This window comes from Meleagris gallopavo, chromosome 1 (genome assembly GCF_000146605.3).
Source record: "Meleagris gallopavo isolate NT-WF06-2002-E0010 breed Aviagen turkey brand Nicholas breeding stock chromosome 1, Turkey_5.1, whole genome shotgun sequence".
NCBI classification, from domain to species: domain Eukaryota; kingdom Metazoa; phylum Chordata; class Aves; order Galliformes; family Phasianidae; genus Meleagris; species Meleagris gallopavo.
In genome coordinates this window covers 49,706,543-49,728,486 of record NC_015011.2, presented here as the reverse complement: position 1 = coordinate 49,728,486, position 21,944 = coordinate 49,706,543, and the positions used below count along the sequence as shown (strand labels likewise).

At 48.8% G+C, this 21,944-nt stretch overlaps 2 protein-coding genes across 3 annotated transcripts; both read right to left on the bottom strand.

The window, feature by feature from the left end:
* Nucleotides 1-3,819: 3,819 nt before the first annotated feature.
* On the bottom strand, nt 3,820-11,484 carry SSTR3 (somatostatin receptor 3). Its single transcript, XM_003202231.3, has 2 exons — nt 9,789-11,484; nt 3,820-6,721 (listed from the first exon to the last, which is right to left on the bottom strand). The coding sequence occupies exon 2, from the start codon at nt 6,665-6,667 to the stop codon at nt 5,459-5,461; it is 1,209 nt and encodes a 402-aa protein (XP_003202279.1). The 5' UTR covers nt 6,668-6,721; nt 9,789-11,484; the 3' UTR covers nt 3,820-5,458.
* Nucleotides 11,485-13,082: 1,598 nt separating this feature from the next.
* On the bottom strand, nt 13,083-21,902 carry RAC2 (Rac family small GTPase 2). Of its 2 annotated transcripts, XM_003202232.4 has the most exons (7): nt 21,707-21,898; nt 19,160-19,231; nt 17,495-17,612; nt 16,076-16,138; nt 15,243-15,402; nt 13,940-14,074; nt 13,083-13,339 (listed from the first exon to the last, which is right to left on the bottom strand). In XM_003202232.4, the coding sequence occupies exons 1-6, from the start codon at nt 21,739-21,741 to the stop codon at nt 13,944-13,946; spliced, it is 579 nt and encodes a 192-aa protein (XP_003202280.1). In that variant the 5' UTR covers nt 21,742-21,898; the 3' UTR covers nt 13,083-13,339; nt 13,940-13,943. The 2 variants fall into 2 exon arrangements, with proteins under 2 accessions (XP_003202280.1, XP_031410376.1); XM_031554516.1 differs by lacking the exon at nt 13,083-13,339 and having other exon boundaries at nt 14,014-14,074; nt 15,239-15,402; nt 21,707-21,902.
* Nucleotides 21,903-21,944: the final 42 nt, after the last annotated feature.

Genomic DNA, 21,944 nt, shown 5'->3' with positions numbered 1-21,944 from the left:
TGCGGGCTTGTGCATCAGCCAATCCCTGCTCACCAGGAGCACCACCACTGCGTGAAACCTTTTGGCAGGGACGGCTGAGGATGTGCAGGCTTGCTAGAAGCTATCTGCGTGGCTGCATTTCACTCATAGCTGCTGCTCAAGCAGGGCCTGGCTCAGAAAGCAGTGACACGTTCCTTGGCCTTACGCAGGCAGCCGCAGCGTGTGAGGGCACTTCTGCCAGCAGCAATTCCTGCTGGGGCTGCTCTGTCAGCGTGGCGGCCTGGGCTTCCTCATACAGACATCAAGGCCTTCCAAAGCTGTCTGTCTACTTGTTTCTTTTTTTTTTTTTTTGTTTGTGTGTGTGTGTGTGTGTTGCTTAAATGCCACGTGGCTGAGGAGCAGCTAGGAGAGCTGTTCACCTACACTTGCAACTTGTTTTCTTCTGTCACTCCTCCTTAGGAGCCTTCCTGCCTAAGATGGGTATGGAACCAGCCTGACGCCAGGGGTCTGAAACTAAGTGTTTCCACCATTTCTTAGTAGCCGCATCCTGAACTCGTCTTAAACCTGGTCAGCAGAGTCCTGCCATGTTCTCTGGTAATTTGGTCCGTCACAAGACCGTGAGTCAACAGTGTTCCCTTATGACTAAGAAAGCCAATTGTATTGTGGGGTACATTTAGAAAGAGCATAAATGGAGGGGATCCTCTCCTGCTCCTCTCCCCTGCTGAGGCCACATCTGGAGTGTTGTGTCCAGTTCTGGGCTCCCCAAATCAAGAAAGGCAGGGAACTTCTAGAGAGAGCCCAGTGGAGGGCCACCAAGTTGGTGAAGGGCCTGGAGCATCTTTATGAGGAAAGGCTGAGAGCCATGGGACTGATCAGCCTGGGAAGACAAGGCTGAGGGGGAATCGTATCAATACTTATAAATACCTAATGGGTGGGAGTCTGCTTCTCTGGAGATATTCAAGACCTGCCTGGATGTTTTCCTGTGTAACCTGCTGTAGGGAACCTGCTTTAGCAGGGGGATTGGACTAGATCATAGAATCACAGAATCATTAAGGCTGGAAAAGACCTCTAAGATCACCTAGTCCACCTGCCATCCCATCCCCACCATGCCCACTGACCATGTTCTCAGTGCCACATCCACATAGTTCTGGAACACCTCCAGGGACAACAACTCCACCAACTCCCTGGGCGGATGATCTCCAGAGGTTTCTTCCAACCCTACCATTCTGTGATTCTGTGATTACTCCAGCCTCCAGGCAGAGGGCAAGGGCACAGGCTTTTTAACATAGCAATGCAGCAAAGCACCATGCTTTTTCAGTAACAGATCTCTGGGGGCTCAGCTTGGGGCCTCAGGACTGTGTGTCCCAAAAGACGCACAGAAAGTGGCTGGGGATAACATCCCAGTGAGTGGCAGCAGGGCTGAGTGCTGAGCTCTCCTCTACCAGCTGGAAGAGCCATGAGAGGGCACAGATGAAATGTCTGTGTTGTGCACACACTACACATGAGTCAGGGCATATATATTTCCTCTCTGCATGTCCTCTTTTGTCATGTTAGAGAGGGACATGCCACAGCTGGCTGCGCTGACATCCCAGTGTGTGTGTTTGAGCATGATGCACTGAGTGAGAGATCTGAGTGAGCTGGCTGTGTGCTGCGTGACGTTTGCATATTTTATGCTTGGGAAGGCAAAGCACACCAAGTTTTCATGAGCAAATATTTGCATATTTTCCACTCATTCGAGCAGATAAAGCATTTTGGTTCTCTGTTGCATCCTCAGGAGATGCAGAAGCATCTTCTTTTCAGGGGTATTTCCATTTCTTGATCTCCCTGGCTCCCCTTTTTCCCCTATAACAACTGGGTTAACTGCTTCCTGACCCCCCCCCATGCCCCCTTGTTCCAGAGTCCCATGTAGCAGCTGAAGCAGAAAGTGGACAGTACTGTGCTTGCCTGAGCTGAGCTGAGCCACTGCATTACCCTGCTGATTACAGATACACTGGCTCCCTAACAACAGCTTCCAATTTACATTAAAGTATGGGCTGCACTGGTAACAGCCTGGAAACTCACCCCCTTGCCTTGCTGCAGGACTTCTTCCCCTCAGCACCATTCCCCTGCCTTTTCTGTTAATGGGTCCAAAGCTGCCCTGTGCCACAGTTAGGATTGCAAAATTGTGCTTGGGCACGCATTCATCCAAGTTTTGTCTCATACACTCACAGATAATGCATGGATTAAAGCACCCATAGACGTGAATATATATGCATGCATTCACACATACCTACACGTGCAGCTACGTAAATACTCATTTGCATGCACGCAAACACATCGCATGCATATGCCTCCCAGTATCTGCTTTCTGACGTGTGCACACGAGCTCTCAGCAGGGTGGGCTCCCTGCAGCTCTTACACCCTTCTCCGTGATCAAACATTTGCTAGGGAGAGGCATTGCACAACACTGCTGAAATCACTGCGGCCCTTTCTAGTCCTGCAGCTCCAATCCCTACGTGATGAGAATAAAAACCTTTGTGCAGCACAGTGCTTGATGGAGCCCTTATCTCCGTGCCTCTGCACCCAGAATAGAAAAATCCATTTCCACATCTGACTGGAACAAATCCTCCTGAACTCGGCCATCATTTCACTGCGCACGGTCCCTGTGGCCCCTGGGGTGCCCAGAAACAACCTCACTGTCCTTAGGAGGATCAGAAGGGTAACTGGATTAACACTGTTGTCACAGAGAAAACTGAGAATTCACAAGAGGGAGAAGGAACTGAGCTGAGAGGCTGGTGGTGGGAGGCAGAGAGGTAACCTTCGTCATTCCCAACAGCCTTTAATTGATGAGAATACTTTGCAGAATTTTGTAACATTTGTTTTATCCTCGTGAATTGTAGGCAAAAATACTTTTTTCCCCCCTCCTCCAGTTTTATTCTTGGTTTATCTCCTTCCCCTCTCCACTCAATTTGTCACTGAACTACAGGATGTGGCATAGAGAGGAGAAGAAAACAAAAGACAGAAAAATACAACCATAGAATCATGGAATCAATTGAGTTGGAAGGGACCCTTAAAGGCCATTTAGTCCAACTCCCCTGCAATGAACAGGGACACCTGCAGGTAGAACAGGGTGCTCGGAGCCCCGTCCAGCCTGAGCTTGGGTGTCTCTGTGGGCAGGGCATCCACCACCTCTCTGGACAACCTGTTCCACTAGTTCCCTGCCCTTATGATACTTTGAACCTTTTTCTTTAAACTCCTATTTAAACTAAACACCCCAGTGTTGCTTTCTGCAGCTGAATCCCCTGCAGAGATGCCTTCCTACTGGGCTCACATTTGATGTACCAAAATGATGTCTCTTTGGCATATCCGCTCAGTGCTGGCATTGCAGCGCTTGGACTCTTCAGAGATGTAAGTATTTTAAGAAGTCAACCAGTTGGTGGAGTTTCTCGAATGGTGACTTGAAGCAGATGGAATTACAAAGGAGTGTGAAGTGAAGCCTCAGCTCAGTTTGGTAGGGAAAGCAGTGGCAGCCACTCTGGAGAAGGAAACCCTTACTATGCCTCCTCTCACTCCTCTCAGATGCTTTCAGGTTGGATATTAGGATAAATTTCTTCTCAGAAAGAGTGGTGCTGCAGTGGCACAGGCTGCTCAGGGAGGTGGTGGGGTCACCATCCCTGGAGGTGTTCCAGATCCGTGTGGATGTGGCACTGAGGGACGTGGTCAGTGGGCATGGTGGGGATGGGCTGCAGGTTGGACCAGATGATCTTAGAGGTCTTTTCCAGCCTTAATGATTCTGTGATTCTATGATCTAGTCCAATCCTGGAGTCCATCCTCCAACATCTCCATGGCTAAGGGAACTTTATCTCTAAATTGTCTGTGGATGAAAGTGCCCATATACTACCAAGGGCTCTGGTATGAGAATCTTCTTGGTGGCTGTAGCTTAGCAACAACATTCATGGAGAAGCTCACGGTGTGAGGACAGACAGAGCCTGTAGGAATGAAGCCAAAGTGAGAGACCTTCATCCCGCCCACCCTTGTGCATTGCTGCTCTTCCACAGGCCCACTTACAGCTTCCTTCCAGCAACTGATGCACACTCATCCAACACTCACAGCAACGCACGCCCTCTCGCACTCTGACACAACTTGTCACATGCACACTCACTGCTATATATACTTGCATGCCTATACTTAAACATCCCACAGTTGCATAAACATTCTTCCTCACCTGCATTTTTATGCACTTACACACACACAAACCTTTATCTGTACATATCTATACCCATCCCACAGTGCCAAACCCCTATGCATTCCCCTCCAACCCTGACTCCAATTCTTGACCCTATTCAGCCATTCTCACACACATACAGTCCATTGATCAAATTTTTAAATACAACTGCTTTCATACATTTGCAGGCACATCATTTCCTCTCCATCCAGAGCCAAACACTCCACAATTTCCCACAAGAACAGTCAGCTGCTAGTATTTCTCAGACTCCTCTAACACACATTGGAGATCCCTCTGCTTCCTGCCCCCATTCTCTGCTGATAAATACTTTGATCTCCTGTACCAGCCAAACATTCCTTTATACAGAGATCAGAGAGATTGTTATTCTCAGGAGAGCCAAATCTATAGCATCTCCCTTCTCCTAAACACACAGAATTGTTCTGCTCAGTTGGCTTTTAAGTCCAAAGGCATTTTGTTTATTTACAGCCAGGCTGAGGGAGAGAAAAAGAGAAAAGGCATTTCAGTTTGTAAGAAACACTGCCTCTAACCCGTGCCTCACTGGCTTATTTTCTACTCGTTACACCTTCTATCAGGGTGCAGTCACCAGAAAAATTTGATGTTTGTAGAGTTTGGGAAAGAAATGTCCCATTTGCACTGGTGGGTAATTCTCATCATCGAGTGGTCTCCAGCCAGGACCAGTGAGGGGATAAGTTGTCCCTAAGACTTCTTGAAGAGCTAAAAAGATGTCAGCCATTCATGCAACAGGCTGCTGGTGGGTCTTAGCTGCAGAGATTTGTCCTTCTTGTTCTTCCTCCAGAGTAAACTGCTTCTCATGTCCACAAGAAGACAACCAAGGCACTGGGATGCCTGTTCTAGATCTTCAGAGGCACACATCACTTATACCTGTTTGAGAACTCCCTTGAAGTGCCAGTCACATGGTAGCTGATGTTCTTCATAGGTGGGTGATCAAAGGTGGATCATGCAGCATAGGACAGACCTTGCTCTCTCCATATTGCCTGTTCCCATATCCTGTTCTGCTCTCCCTAGATCCAGCCCTTCCCTTACTTCTTGCCACACAAAACTTAGGTGTCCTTTCCAAAGCCAAGTATAATGCTTTTCTTTTTTTCCACAAAGCTCATGGAGCCCTCTTCGTCTTTAAGCATAATCTGTAATATTGCCTTGTATCGATCTCTCACATTGTCTCTGAGATAGGATAGTGCAGAAGGTGAAAGGGATCCCATGTCCCAGTCTCTTTCCCCTACACCATCTCTTTCATCATAAATAGCTGACATGCAGCTTGCTGCTCTTCGCACAGCCCACAGGCTCCTCAGGGAGTGGTTTTTGCTCATTGCTTTCTCCTGCCCTGCTGCTTAGAGGGCGCTCCTGTCTGTCATTGCCATTCTGGGTGATCTTGCTGATCTCCTTCTCTTCTCCTCCATCATCAGACTTTTCTGGGGGACATTCTGGCACTTCCTGGCTCTGGACACGGCGGGATGGCCTGAAGATGGCCCTTCGGAAGCCCTGCTTGAAGCGGTAGGAGAGGAAGCCATAGATGATAGGGTTGGCACAGCTGTTGGCATACGGCAGCACCACTACAAGGAAATAGACACCAAAGAGGGACGGCTCCTCTGGCAGTGGACAAACAACATTGATTATGTTGAGGACATAGAAGGGGAGCCAGCAGAGGACGAAGACAGCCACAACAGTCACCACCATGCGAGTCACCCTGCGCTCTGAAAGCTTATGTTTAGAGGAGAGAGCCCTCACCCTTCTGCCGGAAGAACGGACCTTCACAACAATGAGAAGATAGCAGAGACAAATCACCAGCAGTGGCCCGAAGAAGCCCAAAGTGGCAGTGTAGATGATGAAGCCAGCTCGCCAAACTGAGGCAGGTTCTGGCCACTGGATGTGGCATGTGCTCATACCTAAAGGGACATCTGAGAAGACCACCACGGGCAGCACCACTATGGATGACAGCATCCACACAGTGGCACTCACAGCCTTGGCCACTCGTGCTGTTCGCCATTTGGAGGACTTCCCAGGATGGACCACAGCCAGGTAGCGGTCAACGCTCATCACTGTCAGGCAGAAGATGCTGGTGAACTGGTTGATGGCATCCACGGCCATCACCAAGCGGCACATGAAGGACCCAAATGGCCAGTATGACAGGGCATTTTGTGCTGCCAGAAATGGCAGACCCAGCATGAACAGTTCATCAGCTAGGGCCAGGTTCAAGATGTAGACATTGGTCACTGATTCACTCACGGAATGTCGCAAAACCACATAAATGACCAGAGAATTTCCAATTAGCCCCACCACACAGACGATGAGGTAAACCACGGGGATGAGGACACCGCTGACAACCACACCAGGGCTGGTGGTGGTGATGGAGCTGTTGGGGGTGGTGAAACCTGCCCAGCTATCAGAGGCATTCCCCTCCTCTGACACTGTTGGCGTGGGGAGGCTGAAAGCAGAAGTGTCCATAGCAGAAGCAGAAAAGAGGATGAGGACAGTCTCCCTGCAGGATCAATTACCAACCTGGAGGTGAGAAGAGAAGAAAGGTATTTACAGCAACAATATGACAGCTGAACAAGCCATGGATAGAACCTCCACATTGATGTCTATGGGTATGAACAGGCGTGGGAAGTTGAGGTGGGTTAGTGGGTACAGGCAGCCACTGCAACATGCAGAACAATACTGATCCCATACAGACCTAGGAGGTGCAGAAGGCACAGAAGGATAAACAGGGACATGACTCAGTGTGGGATAAGAGGATATTCTCTTATAGGAAAAGATCCTCAGGGAAGAGTAGGTTAGGTACGGGGAAATTTCTTGTTTTCTGTTGATGGCTACAGCACTGGAGGAGCAGATATGAGAGACCTAATTCTCATTTATGAGGAGCAGGTGCCTTATGAACAAAAGAGGATGAGATATCCAGGGACAAAGTGCCTATGGAATCTTTGGATCCTCCATTCACCGAGTATTCTCTTGCTGAAGCTCGTTTTGGACTTGTGAGGTCACCATCGGGTTGTTAGCCTCACCTGCAGAAATTAAAGCATCTCCACTCTTATTTCAAGCCCTGAAGCTGAGCTCAGCACCCAAGCTGAAGAGTTGCTGTTCTGTGTTATGCTGGTTTGAAAGTAAAATAAGAGCTACATTATTTTTGGGTACTTCAGAAGGGATAAGCACGGATCTCTCCCTTGTCTCTTTGGCTTGTTTTCTCTCTCTCCTCTTGCTCCCTGAAAAACACTGTTAATTGAGGTGGCTCTGCCTGCCCCAGCTGTTCACAGCACCAAAGCAGTGTCCCAGGCTTCCTAATCTGAGTTGCCCAATTGCCCATCACATCAGGCTTTGGCATGGAAACCGCACTCTCAGCTCACTCAGAGAGAGCTTTGAACAAACAAACTCTCTGTTCTCTACCAGCTCTCTGCTGACACTGGGCACAGAGCTGCAGGGAGAGGAGAGACGGAGAAGGGGAGAGAATGCCTTTTGTCCTTAGTCAGGGCTCTAGAAATATAACAGAGTCCAAACTAGAGACTTGTTGGCATAACTTATGCAGGGCAGATGTATGATGTTTTCAGGGTCACTCCAGCTCTAGCAAAATTTTCTGGAGAACCACCTCCTTGGAAATTATGATGGGTTGGTGGAAATGCCAGGGACCCGAGGTTCCCCTTTACACAGATCTCTCAGGGTTCTGAAGCTCTTTTACTCTTGAAACGAAACCTGGAGATCTCAAAGGAAAGAACTCCAAATATTAACTACGTTCAGGAGGCCAGAAGCTCTCCAGAAATTTTTCTCCCAGTTGGAATCTATAGAGGATCTCAATATTGTTCACATATGTCTTGATAGTACAACTTTTTGTCTTTTTTGTTGATGTCATTTCGGCTTTTGGAAACCTCAGGGCAGAGTTGAGTTTTGGATGGTTCTTGGGTATCTGATAGGCAAAATCAACAGACTTCACAAGTGTGCCAAATCTTATGTTGAAAGAACCTCATCTGACAGACCACAAGAAGAGGCAGCTGGACAACTATGTCTTAAGCCCTATCATAGAATCATAGAATGGCCTCGGTTGAGAAGGACCTCAAAGATCACCTAGTTTCAACCCCCCTGCCAGGGGCACTAGAACAGGCTGCCCAGAGTCACATCCAGCCTGGCCTTGAATGCCTCCAGGGATGGGGCATCCACAACCTCTTAATTATGCAATTGATTACTGCATAAATGTTTTCTGCTATACTTAAATGAGCTTTGAAGGACTGGAATTGTTTGCATTTCTTTATGTGAAGATGCCTTGGGCTGTGACACACTGTCTTGATGGAAGCCCACCTCTTGTGGTTCTGCAGTACTGGGCTGTCCCATGCATGATGATTGTCTGCAATGAATGGACAGAGTAGGAAGCGATCTGACACTCTTTTTTCCAAGCTCTAAGATCTTTTTCCACTGCTGTTCCAGTGACACATGTTCCCATTAGTCTTTGTTGGAGGAAGGAGGAGGACAGTGTCTACTCTGAGGAAAAAGATCCTTGTGAACATTGACAGAGAACAGAACAATGTGTACATAAAAAGATGATCCTCTAAAATGTGGGAACATTGTTAGAAATCCCTTTAAGGTGTTCCTTCTACATGCACAGGAATTTCCAAAAGGGCATTTAGAGATAAAGCCCCACGGATAATAAATACAGATGAGAACACCTGTGATGGTATGAAAAGCATATGGGGAAATGTCTGGGGTCCAGACTTCAAAGCTGGTTGTTCAGATTGTTGTTTAGCAATACATTAAAGCCAGCTTCAGAGGTCCAAAAACCCTATAAAAATGCTAAAGCATGCAATATAGAACACTGATTCACTATACAGAACAGAAGATGAATTCTCCTGCTTGTACAATCCTGGTGGGCAAACTTTGTCTTTAAGCGGTGGGGTGGTCAATCTGTGTCCCACTAACTTTGTCGGGCACCATCTACCAGCTCAGACTCCACATCAGATGCCCTGGCTAGTTTGACAGAACAACCACAGAACATCAGTACCTCATTTGGGCTGGATCCACACTGCTCTGGCAGCACCTGCATAGGTGGAAAGTTGCGAGGAAAACTGGCTTGGGACTGAAGTGTGTTGGCATCTGCTTGGGATTTGTCCCTAATGATGTGGACAGAATCTGTTGGAGGAGACTTGGGGTCTCCCAACAGGTGCTGCCAGAATACATCTGGCCCATACAGCTGGAGAGCAGGTGTGGGCAGAGAGGAAGGAGGAGGCTGGGAGTTGGTGCAACCAATTTAAGTATCTATATATCTATATAGATATTTTTCTATATTTCTGCATTGACTGGGAGGAGGAGGATGCTAAAGCATGTCTAGAAAGCAGGGCTAAAAGCCAGGAGAGACCACTGAGCCCAGGAACTTGCTACCTCCTTGCCACCCTCCCCACCTTGTTTGCAATGGTCCTGTTCCAGCTCAGGACAGCCCCTGCCTCACTGCAGGTTAAGCAAGGTGGCAGGGAGCTGGCAGAGCTGGGAGTCAGAATGTTCCTCTGTGAGGTGGCAGAGTTAACTTCTGCATGGACTCATGCCCGCGGGAGACAGCTGGGAAGAGCAGACAGAGCTGCCTGGTACTTACGTGTCGTTGGAATGCACATTTTCCTCTGCTTCACCGTGAGAATCCGTGTCATAGTTTTCCCCTTCCCCTTTTTAAAGGAAAGCAGTCCCAGAAGGGAGGGAGTCTAAAATATCCTATCAGCAGAGCCACAAGTCCTTCTTCCTTGGACCTGCCCATCGCTCCATCCCTGACTGCTGCGGGACGTCTCCTCCTCACCCCCAGGGCCCACTCGTGGCTGTGGCCATCCAGGGGTGCCAGGCCCCTCAGCTCCACATTAGTGGCTAAGAGGACCCCGACAAATCCCCTGGTCCACCGTCAATCTGCAGAGAGGGGGGCTTGGCGGCCGGGGGCGGCAGATGGAGAGGGGTGGCAGCTGGTGGGGGACGAATCCTGACAACCAATGGGCACTCGGCACAGGAGAGGCGGCAGAGAATGAGAATGAGGGGCTGAGCGATGTGAGAAGAGATGAAAGGGAGAAAGGAGGGAAATGGAGAGGGAAAAGGGGAGAGATACAGAAGGGGAGTGAGGAGAGAGGAGGAGAGCACAGGGGAGGGGGTGGGAGACAGCGGGTTCGGTGACGGAGGAGCAGGGTGGAAGGAGGGGGTGGAGGGGAGATGGGAGGGATGCAGAGAGCATCTGTGTTGTGCGAGATGGTGTAGCTGAGCTGGGGGGTGGGTGGGGTAGCTCGGCTCTGCCAGGTTCTGTTCTGTGAGATGGGGGTGGCAGTGCAAAGCACTCTGCAATTCCCTCCCCACTCTCCCCCTGGAGGAGCAACCTGCTGGCAGCATCTTGCAGACAGGACCAGTGCTGCTCATTGCTGCAGGGACACAGCAAACCTTTCTGGCTGGTGAGATGCTCAGGAAGAGGGATGCTGTTGAGCATGCAAATGCTTATTGCTTCTGCTCTGCCCCAAGAGTGGGGAGGTAGATAGGCAAAGAGGGGGCTGTTTGTCTTAGCTCTCTCTCCCTTGGCTCCTTGCAGAATGTCATGTATTTTACACCTTCATTGGGAAAAAGAAATAATATGACAGCCCCAAACTCTTCCACTAGTTTGCACCTGTGTTGCAAGGGGCAGATCCAGAATAAAAGAGGCAGGGTAAAAAATTAAGTTCTTTTGTGACAGCACTTCTCCAGGAAGGAAATTAGGATTTCCCCATCTCATTCCCTGCTCTGAGTGCTTCCCTATACTTCTCACCACTTCTCTATGCTGCATCCAGCAGCTGTGACTCCTTGTACTGTGTAGTCATCTAGCTCTCAACATTTGGCACAGGAGTTATGGGCATTTGGCTGGTTCAAGCCTCAACACAAGCAGAGAGCATCCCTGTGATCAGAACTTAGCTGTGGCCTAAAAACTCGGCTTCTGAAACTGTTTGAACAATTTTATGTCCAGCCAGTGCTCCTCAAAGGTGAACAGGTGAAGGCAAGTTACAAAGCTGTCAGGATAACTGAAGTCTTGGCAACACTGTTGTCTGGAGACACAGAGGATGTGAGACCTCACTGGGGAAGGAATGGCATGGGCAGCACCCAGTGGTTGTCTTTGTCATGGCAGGGCAGTTGGCTGCAGCACTGTTCAGGCAGCCCACGAAATCGTGCCTTAGAAGGAAAAACCATAATGGCAGAGGTGCACTCATTTGGGCTTATCAGCATGGAATCACAGAATCATTAAGGCTGGAAAAGACCTCTAAGATCACCTGGTCCAACTGTCAGCCCACCCCCACCATGCCCACTGACCATGTCCTCAGTGCCACATCCACACGGTTCTGGAACACCTCCAGGGATGGTGACTCCACCACCTCCCTGGGCAGCCTATGCCACTGCAGCACCACTTTTTCAGAGAAGAATATCCTAATATCCAATCTGAACTTCCCCTGGCACAACTTGAGGTGATTCTCTCTCATCCTATTGCAGTTACCTGGGAGAAGAGGCCAATGTCCACCTGATAACAAGCTTGGAGTCTTGCCCCATTCTCAGCAGCTCCAAAAGGGGCTGTGCAAGCTGCTTGGGCTGTGTTGGAAGGAGAGCTCACCACCTCCAGTGGCAGGCAGATACACCAGTTTTGTTTCATGCATATAGCAAGCCTCTCTTCTCTGCATCACTGCATGCAGTAGGGGACAGAGCATTCAATGCAGTATGATGGTAAAAGCTTGGAAACCAGAGAGCGAGTGAGAATTCAGTGATTTGAGTAATGTTTGCAGTGCTTAAAGGAGGCTGGATCCCAATCTCAAAGGGATCTGTCCCTTGCCCTTCCACAAGTGCATGCCCAGATGTTTTTTCTGCTTCTCTGGACTGGTGTAGACACAATTTATGTTACCTTAAACCGGGCTTAGGCAATTCATTTGACAGCTCATGTGTAGTCTATGGAACTCGCTGCTGCAGGATGTCCTCCAGGGTTGCTTTGCAGATATCAGTGGCTAGAGTTCCATAGAACTACAGAATCACAGAATTCCCAAGTTGGAAGGACCCCGTAAGGATAATTAAGTCCAGCTCATGGCTCCATACTGAACCACTCGAAAATCAGACCATATTACTGAAAGCAGACCATATCACTGCATCGAGCTGCTGTACCCAGACACAACCATGCACTGAACTCAGAGAAGTTTCCCTGGCAGAAGGGTACCCCAGGGGCTTTGCCATGGTGTGTTACTGCTGACACAACTCATGCCACCCACTTGTGCAGGACACAGCCTTTGGAACTCAGCAGCAGATCTGCATCCAGGAGAGGCGAGCTGGCTTGACTCCACAGCTCCCTGTGCCCTCCCAGGACTGCAGGATTTTGTACTGCCAATCATCTCACCCGGAGCCCTCCTCCCACCCATGAGCGGTGGTGGTGGCAGTCACCCCATAGCACTTCTGCTTCTCAAGTCCCTGCAATGCATCAGCAAGGCAGGTGCTCACAGCTGCTAGATCCATTGTACCGCTGGGACCACTCTCTCCAGCTTAATTTTAGTGACTTGGAGGCGATTTGTCTGGGCTGGTGACTCATTCCTCTGTTGTATTTTTTATCTTTTTCTGCCCTCCCCCTTTCTGTTCTCGTTCTGCCTGTGCCTGGCAGTGTGACCAAGAGTGAATACTGATATGACTGCCTATGACAGCCGATCAGCAGTGTTTGTGCAGATGTGTTATGGTAAAAGGGTGTCCCCAGCACCCTGCAAACTGAGAGCAGTCTGGGGCTGTGTGACCCCTCCCAAAGCCTGCAGAGGAGAGAAAGCCTTGTTAGGGGATGAGTAAACTTTTTCCTGTGAATATACGGGGCAAAAGGCAAAGTGTGACCACCATGCTGTGCTGTCTTGGCTAATACAACATTTGCACCACGGGCTTGGCAAGGACATATGGACTGGTCTGTTTATTGGGTCTCATTCACTATGTGTGATCTGAGGGGTGGTGAAGATGGGGCAGCCGGGGCATGGGGCACTTGTTTAAATGGACAAACCAGTGCCAAAGACCCACAACAGTCTTTCAAGCTAGTAGAAGTAAAAAGCACAGTGACCGCCAGAAGGTACTGAGCTCCGGGATGGTGGAGGCATCACTCTCCTGCATGTGAGGCTGAACCTGGCATCAAGATGGGGCCAGAACCTGCAGCCAAAACAAAAACAGGCCTCATGAAACCAGCCCAGTCATACTCTTGCCCTCCCTCCTTTTGCCTGGTAGTGGGGAGAAGGAAAGGGCCAGGTCCTGCTTGGAAAGATCTTGCTCCTCTCTGTCCTTAGACTCTGGCCAACTTTGCCTTGCATCCTTGAATTGATGGATGGGCAAGAAGAGACAATGTGAGGAGCAAAGGAGTCCTGGGGGCCCATCTGCAGTCTGCTAATGCACAGCACCTCAGCTGAGCAGGGACTTAGAAGAGGAAGAGCTATTTGGGCAATTTCCCATAAATAAGGAACAGCTTTTTTACCCCTCTTTGTAGATAAAGGCTGTGGCTTTACATAGCTCACAGCAGGTCATCCTCAGGGCAATGTGGATGCTGCTCCCTCTATGGCAGAAGGTGACAGTTTCTGTGAGGGCAGAGACAAGAAATTCTGGGCCTCCCTGCATCAAGAGATGGGTGCAAACCTGCCCAAGGGCAGGCAATGGCAAAGGACCAGCTCAGGCTGCCCAGGGCACCCTCTAACCTCGCCTTGAGCCTCCATGGCCATGGCCACTGGTGTCTTTCCCAGGGATCCCTTTCACACTTACTGTCCTAGAGGAGGCTGCATGCTCGTTTCTTTGTTCGGGTGGGCTGTGGGCAGAGGACTGCTCGGATGGCCTCATCAAACACCGTCTTCAGGCCACGCTGCGTCAATGCTGAGCATTCGAGGTATTTCACAGAGTCTGTTGGGAGGAAAGCAGGTGCTGTAATGGGGAGGGAGGAAATGGGGGTAGGCAGGTTGGGTATGCAGGAGCTTGCTGTGAATGGTGCTGACTCAGAACCATGCAAGAGGAGGAGGAATACCACAGATTGCTGTCAAGATGAGAGAGAGGAATGTATCTGTGTCAGCGGCACAACTCTGGCTCCAATCACCTCATAGCCACAACATCCTCCTCCCTCAGTGCCTGTTTTGCAGATATGTTCTGATGTGTATACCTAAACATCACCTGAATCTCCTCTTGAGATGAGGTCCCAGTTTCCTTATGTTTCAAATGTCATTCAGACTGATCACAAGAACCTTTGGTGGCATCTTAAATCACACAGCACCTCACTTTTGGAGCTCTGCAGTCCCAATTCGCAGAAATCTTGTGCTGCAGAGCAAGGCACTTGGCTCTTGCCCAAACTGAATAAACACAACTCATGTGACCAAATCTATACAGCACAATCAGGGCATACTTCTCTGACTCAGGCAATCCTGACGGCAAAGCTGTTTCAGTTGTACAAGACCAGGACTTGCTTATTCCCTACTCCCATTGTCAGATCTGAGGCTATGTGACGCTGGCTATGCTATCCTGGCTTCCCACATTCTCTTCTGAACAGTCAGTTGAAAACATGTCCTTCAACTTGTGTTCCTCATCCTTTCTTCCACAGCTGAGACAAAGGGTTACCTGGTGCAAACACTTGTGCAACGTCCCAAAATACAGAGGGAAGCTGATGCCCAGAGGGGGGTGAGACACAGATATCTGAAGAAATTGTTGTTGCATCTCTTCCTGAGAGATGTTAGAAAACTCAGTCTTCTGCCTATTTCCGGAAGGCCTCTGCCCACACAGCAGCTGTGGCTTTCACAGGAAAATATTGGCCCAGATAGAAATAGCAGAGTAAAAGGGGAGCAGACTGTGCGAGTGCATATTTATGTGTGTGTTGAGGATGGTATCTAGAGAGAAGCAGAAGACAGAGGCTTGAGTTGTTTACGTTTCCTCAAGAAGCACACCTCCCTCCTAAGTCTCCTGAAGTGTGTTTTGTCCCATGACCCCTGTTCTTCAGATATATTTCTAAGGAAGCCTCAAAAGGTTGAGAGGAAGCCCTTATCTTCTGCCTCTCTTTTTTTGACGTTGCCTGCAAAGCACATACCGATTTCCTTGGCCAAGGCAAGACCCTGAGGATATGTAATAGGAGAAAGCTTCTTCTCCTTCAGCTTCTCAATGGTGTCTTTGTCATCACGAAGATCCAGCTTTGTGCCCACCAGGATGATGGGAGTGCTGGGGCAATGGTGTCGCACCTCAGGGAACCACTAATGAGGGAACAAAATTGCAGAGACAAGAAAGGATATGCATGAGTGAAATAAAAGGACCTCCTTAAAAATGTTAACAGGATACCCTGTCATTCCATGATGCCCTTCCATTGAGTCTACAGACATGGAGCTCAAAGCATGAGTTGAATCCCTCAGGAACTCAGACACCAGTGCAGGGGAATAGTGAAAAGTGAAAGGAGAGGCAGTGCTAAATACAATCTACTAACGAAAGCATAAGCTGTTCTCTATCCCTCACAGCTTTCTGAAACCCAAGGAGGAACTTGAGAGTTGCAGGAAGGAAATACTGTGTTTTTCTCCATCTCTCCTTCCTCCCTCACTTCCTATACAAAGGATGTGGGTACCAGCTTTTCATATTCTGTGGACAGTCTTGGATGAAAGGTGCCATCAGAACGTAAGCCTGTGGTCTCACACAGAGTCGCCCATCAAGAAGAATTATAACTCTTCACTGGGGTTGACCACTTCCTTTGAGCTGATGCATAAAAGACTCAGAAATCAGGCTGACATTCAATTCCTTCTAACGTATGCAGAAAACAATATTACCCCTCTAGCTCTAAACATCCCCTTAGTAGTCTCCATCCACAGTCAACTCTTCACATGACCAACTCCAAACTCATTCTCTCACCCACTGATAGACAAAGATGCTCTGTCTCACCTTAGCACGGACGTTTTCATAAGATGCTGGGCTGACAAGGGAGAAGCAGATCAGGAAGACATCCTGTAGGCATGCAAACATGGTACAGAGTTAGAATGACTGTATGGGATTGCAATACAGGAGGCAGGGAGGGGATTGCAGAACTGGGTGGGCACCAAAATGGGTCATGTTGGGGAAAGCTGTCTCTCAACATCTGACACTGTCCAGACTGCTGTTGATTGCCTCAACAGGGAGGGAAGAATATTTAGTCTCCTGACTCATGGTAACCATAGCCACCACTATCAGAAGAGACAAGCGTTTAGCTATGAGGATGGGGTTTTTGTGGTAAGAATATTCATTTGTGTGGGAAACAGTATTGAGAGTGCTCATTTCTCAGAGGACACCAGATAGCTGTCATTGCCTGCTGTTGAGACAAAATGACATTCAACCCCAAAAGTGAATCGCGGGAGGCAAATGAGGCAGAGTATGGATAAGCACTTCTGGGCATTGGCAGAATTTAGGCTTCAATTTAAAACAAAACAAAGCCAAAGCAACTCTTCAGAGTTACATTTATTTCATCCAACTTCAGCTATTTCGATCAAGAGTGCCAGGCCCAACCTACTCTCTGTCATATTTCTACAGCCACCAGAGACAAGCACGTCAGAAAAGTTGTACCCACCTATGCTTGGCACATGTCCTATGGTAGCTACAAGTATGTTGTTGAGAAATAGGCATGCTTGCAATGTCTGCAGAAGGAGCCTAGGCAGCCAGTATACATAAAGCATCTAACTCTCATGTGGCCAAACATAGCTGGAACAGACAGTGCCTCAATTCCAGCCCTTTTGGTTGCAATGGCAACCTTCAAACCAATGCTTGAGGCAGCAGATTCTTTCTGTGCTTTCCAAGAGACTTCTAGGAAAAATATCCTCCAGGGTAGGTGGGGAGGATCACCCATTTATTCTGCTAGAATAGTGGACTTAGCTGAGGCATCAGCAGATCAAATACATGTTTATAAAACTCCACTCTTTTAAAGGTCAGAAGCCAAAATAGGGGTTCACAGGAATGTGGAAAGCTCCTGCCCCTGCTCCTAAATTCCCTCATCCACTTTAACTTCTTAAGAAGGGCTTTGTTTCCCAGGGCTGTATAAAGCAGCTATCCCATATTAAAACCAGTGTCACCTGGACTCGTCAGTGTTTTGAGGATCTCAGTTTCCTTGCTTCTCAGTAATGAAGAATAGATGAGGGCTCCAAAACACTCTTTCATATCTTTTACCTTTAGGATTTCCAGGTATTGTATATCAACATAGGGATTCTCAGAAGAGGGCAAAGAGAGTAGGGAACAATCCTATCATTGCTGTCTGGCAAATGTTGATTTTGCAGCAGGGAAAGGACATATATCCGAAGGACAACCAGAGTAGGAGGAGGATGGAGTGTGACCCACCGTCTGTGGGTAAGAGAGTGGCCTCAGCCTGTCGTAATCCTCTTGTCCAGCAGTATCCCATAGCCCCAGATTTACAGGCTTGCTGTCAACCATCACATTGGCAGAATAGTTATCAAACCTGAAATGCAGAGACATACATTGAGGCTCAAAAAGTAGAAGAGGGATGGGGCAAAAAATTTTACTCTGTGCCTCCCAGGGAAAGGGTAGATTCTTCTCTGTTGTTTCTAGTAGATTTTTCATGTTTCATAAGGGAAACAAGTGACAGGAAGGAAGCAATGAAGACTTTTTGAACGAGCTCATGACACACACTACCACTGTGAGATAAGCCTTACTGCAAGGAGCACAAAATGGCCTCCTTTCATCATCTCCAACCACAAGTCTCAGGCATGAGGAAAAATGATACGCAGCCCACAGACACATGGCCATTTCACAGCCACTCCCAGGAAGGTATGGTGTTCTTACACAAACTGGCTTCCAAGAAGAGAGAGGTTCTTGCTGCTACAGTAACTACTTCTGCCCCTGTTGCAAATTGGTCCAGAGTAAAAACGAGGGCCCTCAGGTTTTCTTGTACCTGAGATGACAATCTGACACATTCATTTTCCCACTTTGGGGAGCATGTAGTCATATCTCAGTGGTGCTGTATGAGGATGCATCTCCAAACACACTTCATACAATGTGGGGAGAAAAATGCATCCAGCTTCTCCAACTAAGAATCATAGAATCACTAAGACTGGAAAAGATCTCTTAAGATCATCTAGATCAAATGTCAGCCCATCCCCACCATGCCCACTGACCACGTCCTCAGTGCCACATCCACACGGTTCTGGAACACCTCCAGGGATGGTGACTGCACCACCTCCCTGGGCAGCCTGTGCCACTGCAGCACTGCTCTGTCTGAGAAGAAATTACCCTAATATCCAACTGAACCTCCCCTTTTGCAGATTGAGGCCATTATGTCTAATCCTATCACTGTTACATGGCAGAAGAGGCCGACCCCCACCTCATCATAATCTCCTTTCAGGTCATCGTAGAGAGTGATAAGATCTCCCCTGAGACTCTCTGAGTCTCCAGACTGAACAACCCCAGATCTCTCAGCCACTCCCCATCAGACTTGTGCTCCAGACCCTTCACAGCTCTGTTGCTCTTCTCTAGACACACTCCATGGCCTCTATGTCTTTTTTTATAGTAAGGTAACCATAAGTTTGCTGCCCTTTCCATCCATACATCCTCTGAATTGCATAGACCTTCTGCTCTGGCATTTAGCTGAGTCCTGTGCTCTTACCACCAGGGTTATCAGTGCCTGGTTCTGTGACATCAGGTACCTTGAACAAGGAAGCATGTGTGGTCCCTCATGCAGAAAACCACTTTCTCTGGGGTCTGGTCCATTTTTTGTAGCCTGGCAGCAAGACTCCATCTACTACTTGTAAACTTAGCAGGCATTTAGATCCTTGGGTTAGTTTATGTTTTCCAAGTGTTCGATTTATACTTTGGTTTTATAAGGCCACTTGTGCTTCTAGTAAAAGGTGAACGACAACCTGAAGTCATGCTGGTTTGGCATCTCTTCCTCTGCTGGTATGGGGTTTTGTGACAGGGACTCTTTGCATTCCTTTATAACTTGCTTTCCTTGCCTCCCACCCACCCCCAGACTGCAGATATGTCACTCACACAGTGGGGATGTATTCTCCTGGAAAGGCATTGGTGGTGTAGCTGATAAGGAGACAGGTTTTCCCCACAGCTCTGGAAGAGAAAGAAGAAACATAGCTGAGAACAATGCTAGTCCAGGCAGTCTTCCAGGGGTGAGATGGAGAAACCTTCCCATGACTCAAAGATACAGTTTGTTAGGAGAACCCTGGAAGGGTTAACGCATTTACAAGACTAGATAGCACATAGCCATAGGTTTGACTACCAAATAGAAGGAAGACATGCTGTCACCCTAGCAGTTGGTAGCCTTTGAGCACAAATGCTTGTTTTTATGGTCTGGTATGGAGATCCCTCAGTCAGACTGCATCCAGGTGAGGATAAGAGCCCATTTTCCCAGTGTGCGCAGTGCTGCACACTCATAGCCAGGATAGCCACACAGTGTTTTGGTGCAGAAATGTCAGAACTAAGCTTTCCAGCTGTCTGCAGCCTTGACAATTTGCACCATCCATGAACCACTGTAAGCTGCACTATCACCCTTACCAAGAGCTGCAAGCCACCAGCAAGGTGCCTCTCCTTGTGGCTGACTGAAGCTGCTCACACTTTTCTTGCACATGTAGCTGGTGCTTCCTCCTTCCTCAGCCTCCCCCACCCACACACTGCATGAGGGTGGAGAGAAATAAGCCAGAGTAGCAGCACAAGACAGAATGGGCAAGAGCACTGGTGGAGACACTCCATCTGGCCATGAACCAACCTCCAAGCTTTTCATCTGTACCTGCAAAGTCTTCTTTTGCAGAGCTGTGGCTGTATGTATTGGTGCGCCCTTGACATGCACAGTTGGCATCTTTGCTCTAGTGGTGAAGCATCTACCTCAGTCATCACACTGTGAAGCAGCTGAAGATGAAGCAGCACTTCAGCATGCTCCGATGCTTCTTTTTCTCTCTGCCACCTCCCATTCTTATATTCACCTCAGAGTCCCCTGTCTTTCCCCAGCTTCCCTCTTAGCTCTTGTTGCAGATGACCACAACAGGTTGAGTTAGGCACGGAAGGGAGGGATGGTTTTGAATTAGTGTGGTTGAACTGAGAGGAGCACCAAGGGTCACCGAAGGGGTGAAGGTTATGGCAAAGCAGGTTCCTGTGATTGAACTCAGGGAGAGCTAAGAGGCAGGTGATATGTGATGGGGATGGCTATGAGGCCAGAACAGCTATGGGGGAACACGAGGGGCTTAGTTAAGTGATGGCAGAGGGTCCTGTGGTCAGTAGGGTTGAGCTGGTGGAGAATGACAAGGCTGGTATGGCTGGGAGGGAGGTGAAGGATGTGAAATAAAACCACAGAGCTTTGGGTGGTGACTAGACAACTAGGTGGAGGGTGGGGAAGTGTACAGAGAAACAAAACTATGGGGCGGACAAAAGATTTAGGAGGATTTGAGGTGAGAAGGACATGTAGTGGAGTTAGCCATAAGAGAAATGCTGCCTTGAGGGTGTTTACAAGAGTTGGCGTAATATGTGAAGGGGAAACTGTAGGTTAATAGGGCAACATATCAATGCCCAGTGTTGTTGTTCTTCCAGCTCTAGCCTGCACTCTTCAGGGGACTCTTCCAAGATGTAACAATGCTTACACACAACTCTCTCAGTCCCTGTCTCTTCCTTCCACCCTATTGCCCCAGCCCCTGAGAATATGTCTGACATCTATTGTTGTTTGCAGACTTCTTCCTCCCTGGGGTAGATCTGAAGGAGGAAGTGACTGTGGGGAGCAAGGCTGCTGCAAATGTCTCTTCATCTGTGGCCTGATAGCTGCCCCAGATAACATTCTGGCCAGCTCCCAGCTGGGAAATGAATTAACCAACTCCATGCCAGATGACCTGCTCACTGCTGGACTCAGCTCCCTTCATCCACCGCTCCCCTAGGGCAGTGGACCACAGTCCTTGTCCCCCAGGCAGGTCCCCAGTAGTACTGCGTCACTTTTTGTCAGCTTAGATCGATTTCCAAAGATCGTGGGACATGAACAGTGCATGCATCCAAGGGGTATAAACCTACACCCAACTCATTGCAATCTCCTTCTCCTTGTGCCCACAGAAACCCATCACCAAACACTCTCCCCACACACTGAAGAAGGGACAACATGTTGAGAAAGGCTGAACATGCAGACACTGGAGGATATATCATCAGGACCATAGCTCTGCATCCTCCTTTGGCCAGCCCCCGCGAGCAGATGGCCTTCAAGGAGCCATTCCCCTGCAGCAGGACACTTGCATCTCTCGGGTTTTCAATCTGACTCCTGCCCATAGGTTGAATCTGGCAGTGATGCCACTGCCTCCTGCGTGTGAGCCATATCTGCCAGGCCTGTGAGTGACAGTTCCACTTTTGCAAATGCCCTTCAAAGCACCCTCTTCTCCCTTCCCAGGCTCTTCAAAGCCACATTCTTTGTCACGGTGAAGAAAGAGTAACAAAAAATGCAATGCAGAGCTGCAAGAGATAGGACATGAAGCTGGGGAGGTCTCAGCAAGCAGCGACCTTCTTCCTCACCCCTCATCACCACTCCTCCCTCCCAGAGAAAAAGAAGGGGATACATACCCATCTCCCACCACGACACACTTGATGGCTTGCATGTCCTTAGACCTGTGGTGGAGGACAGTGCCTGGGGCAAAGGAAAGTCAGGTCAAGGCAAACAGCCGCAGACACGGGCAAATTTGGGTATCAGACCTTGAGCTGAAGCAAGGGGTCAGGTTGCAGGGAGGGAGGAAGTGGAAGAAGGAACTTCACTCAATCGCCCTCTGGTCCCTCCTCCCCTTCCACCGCAGCTCTGCAGTAG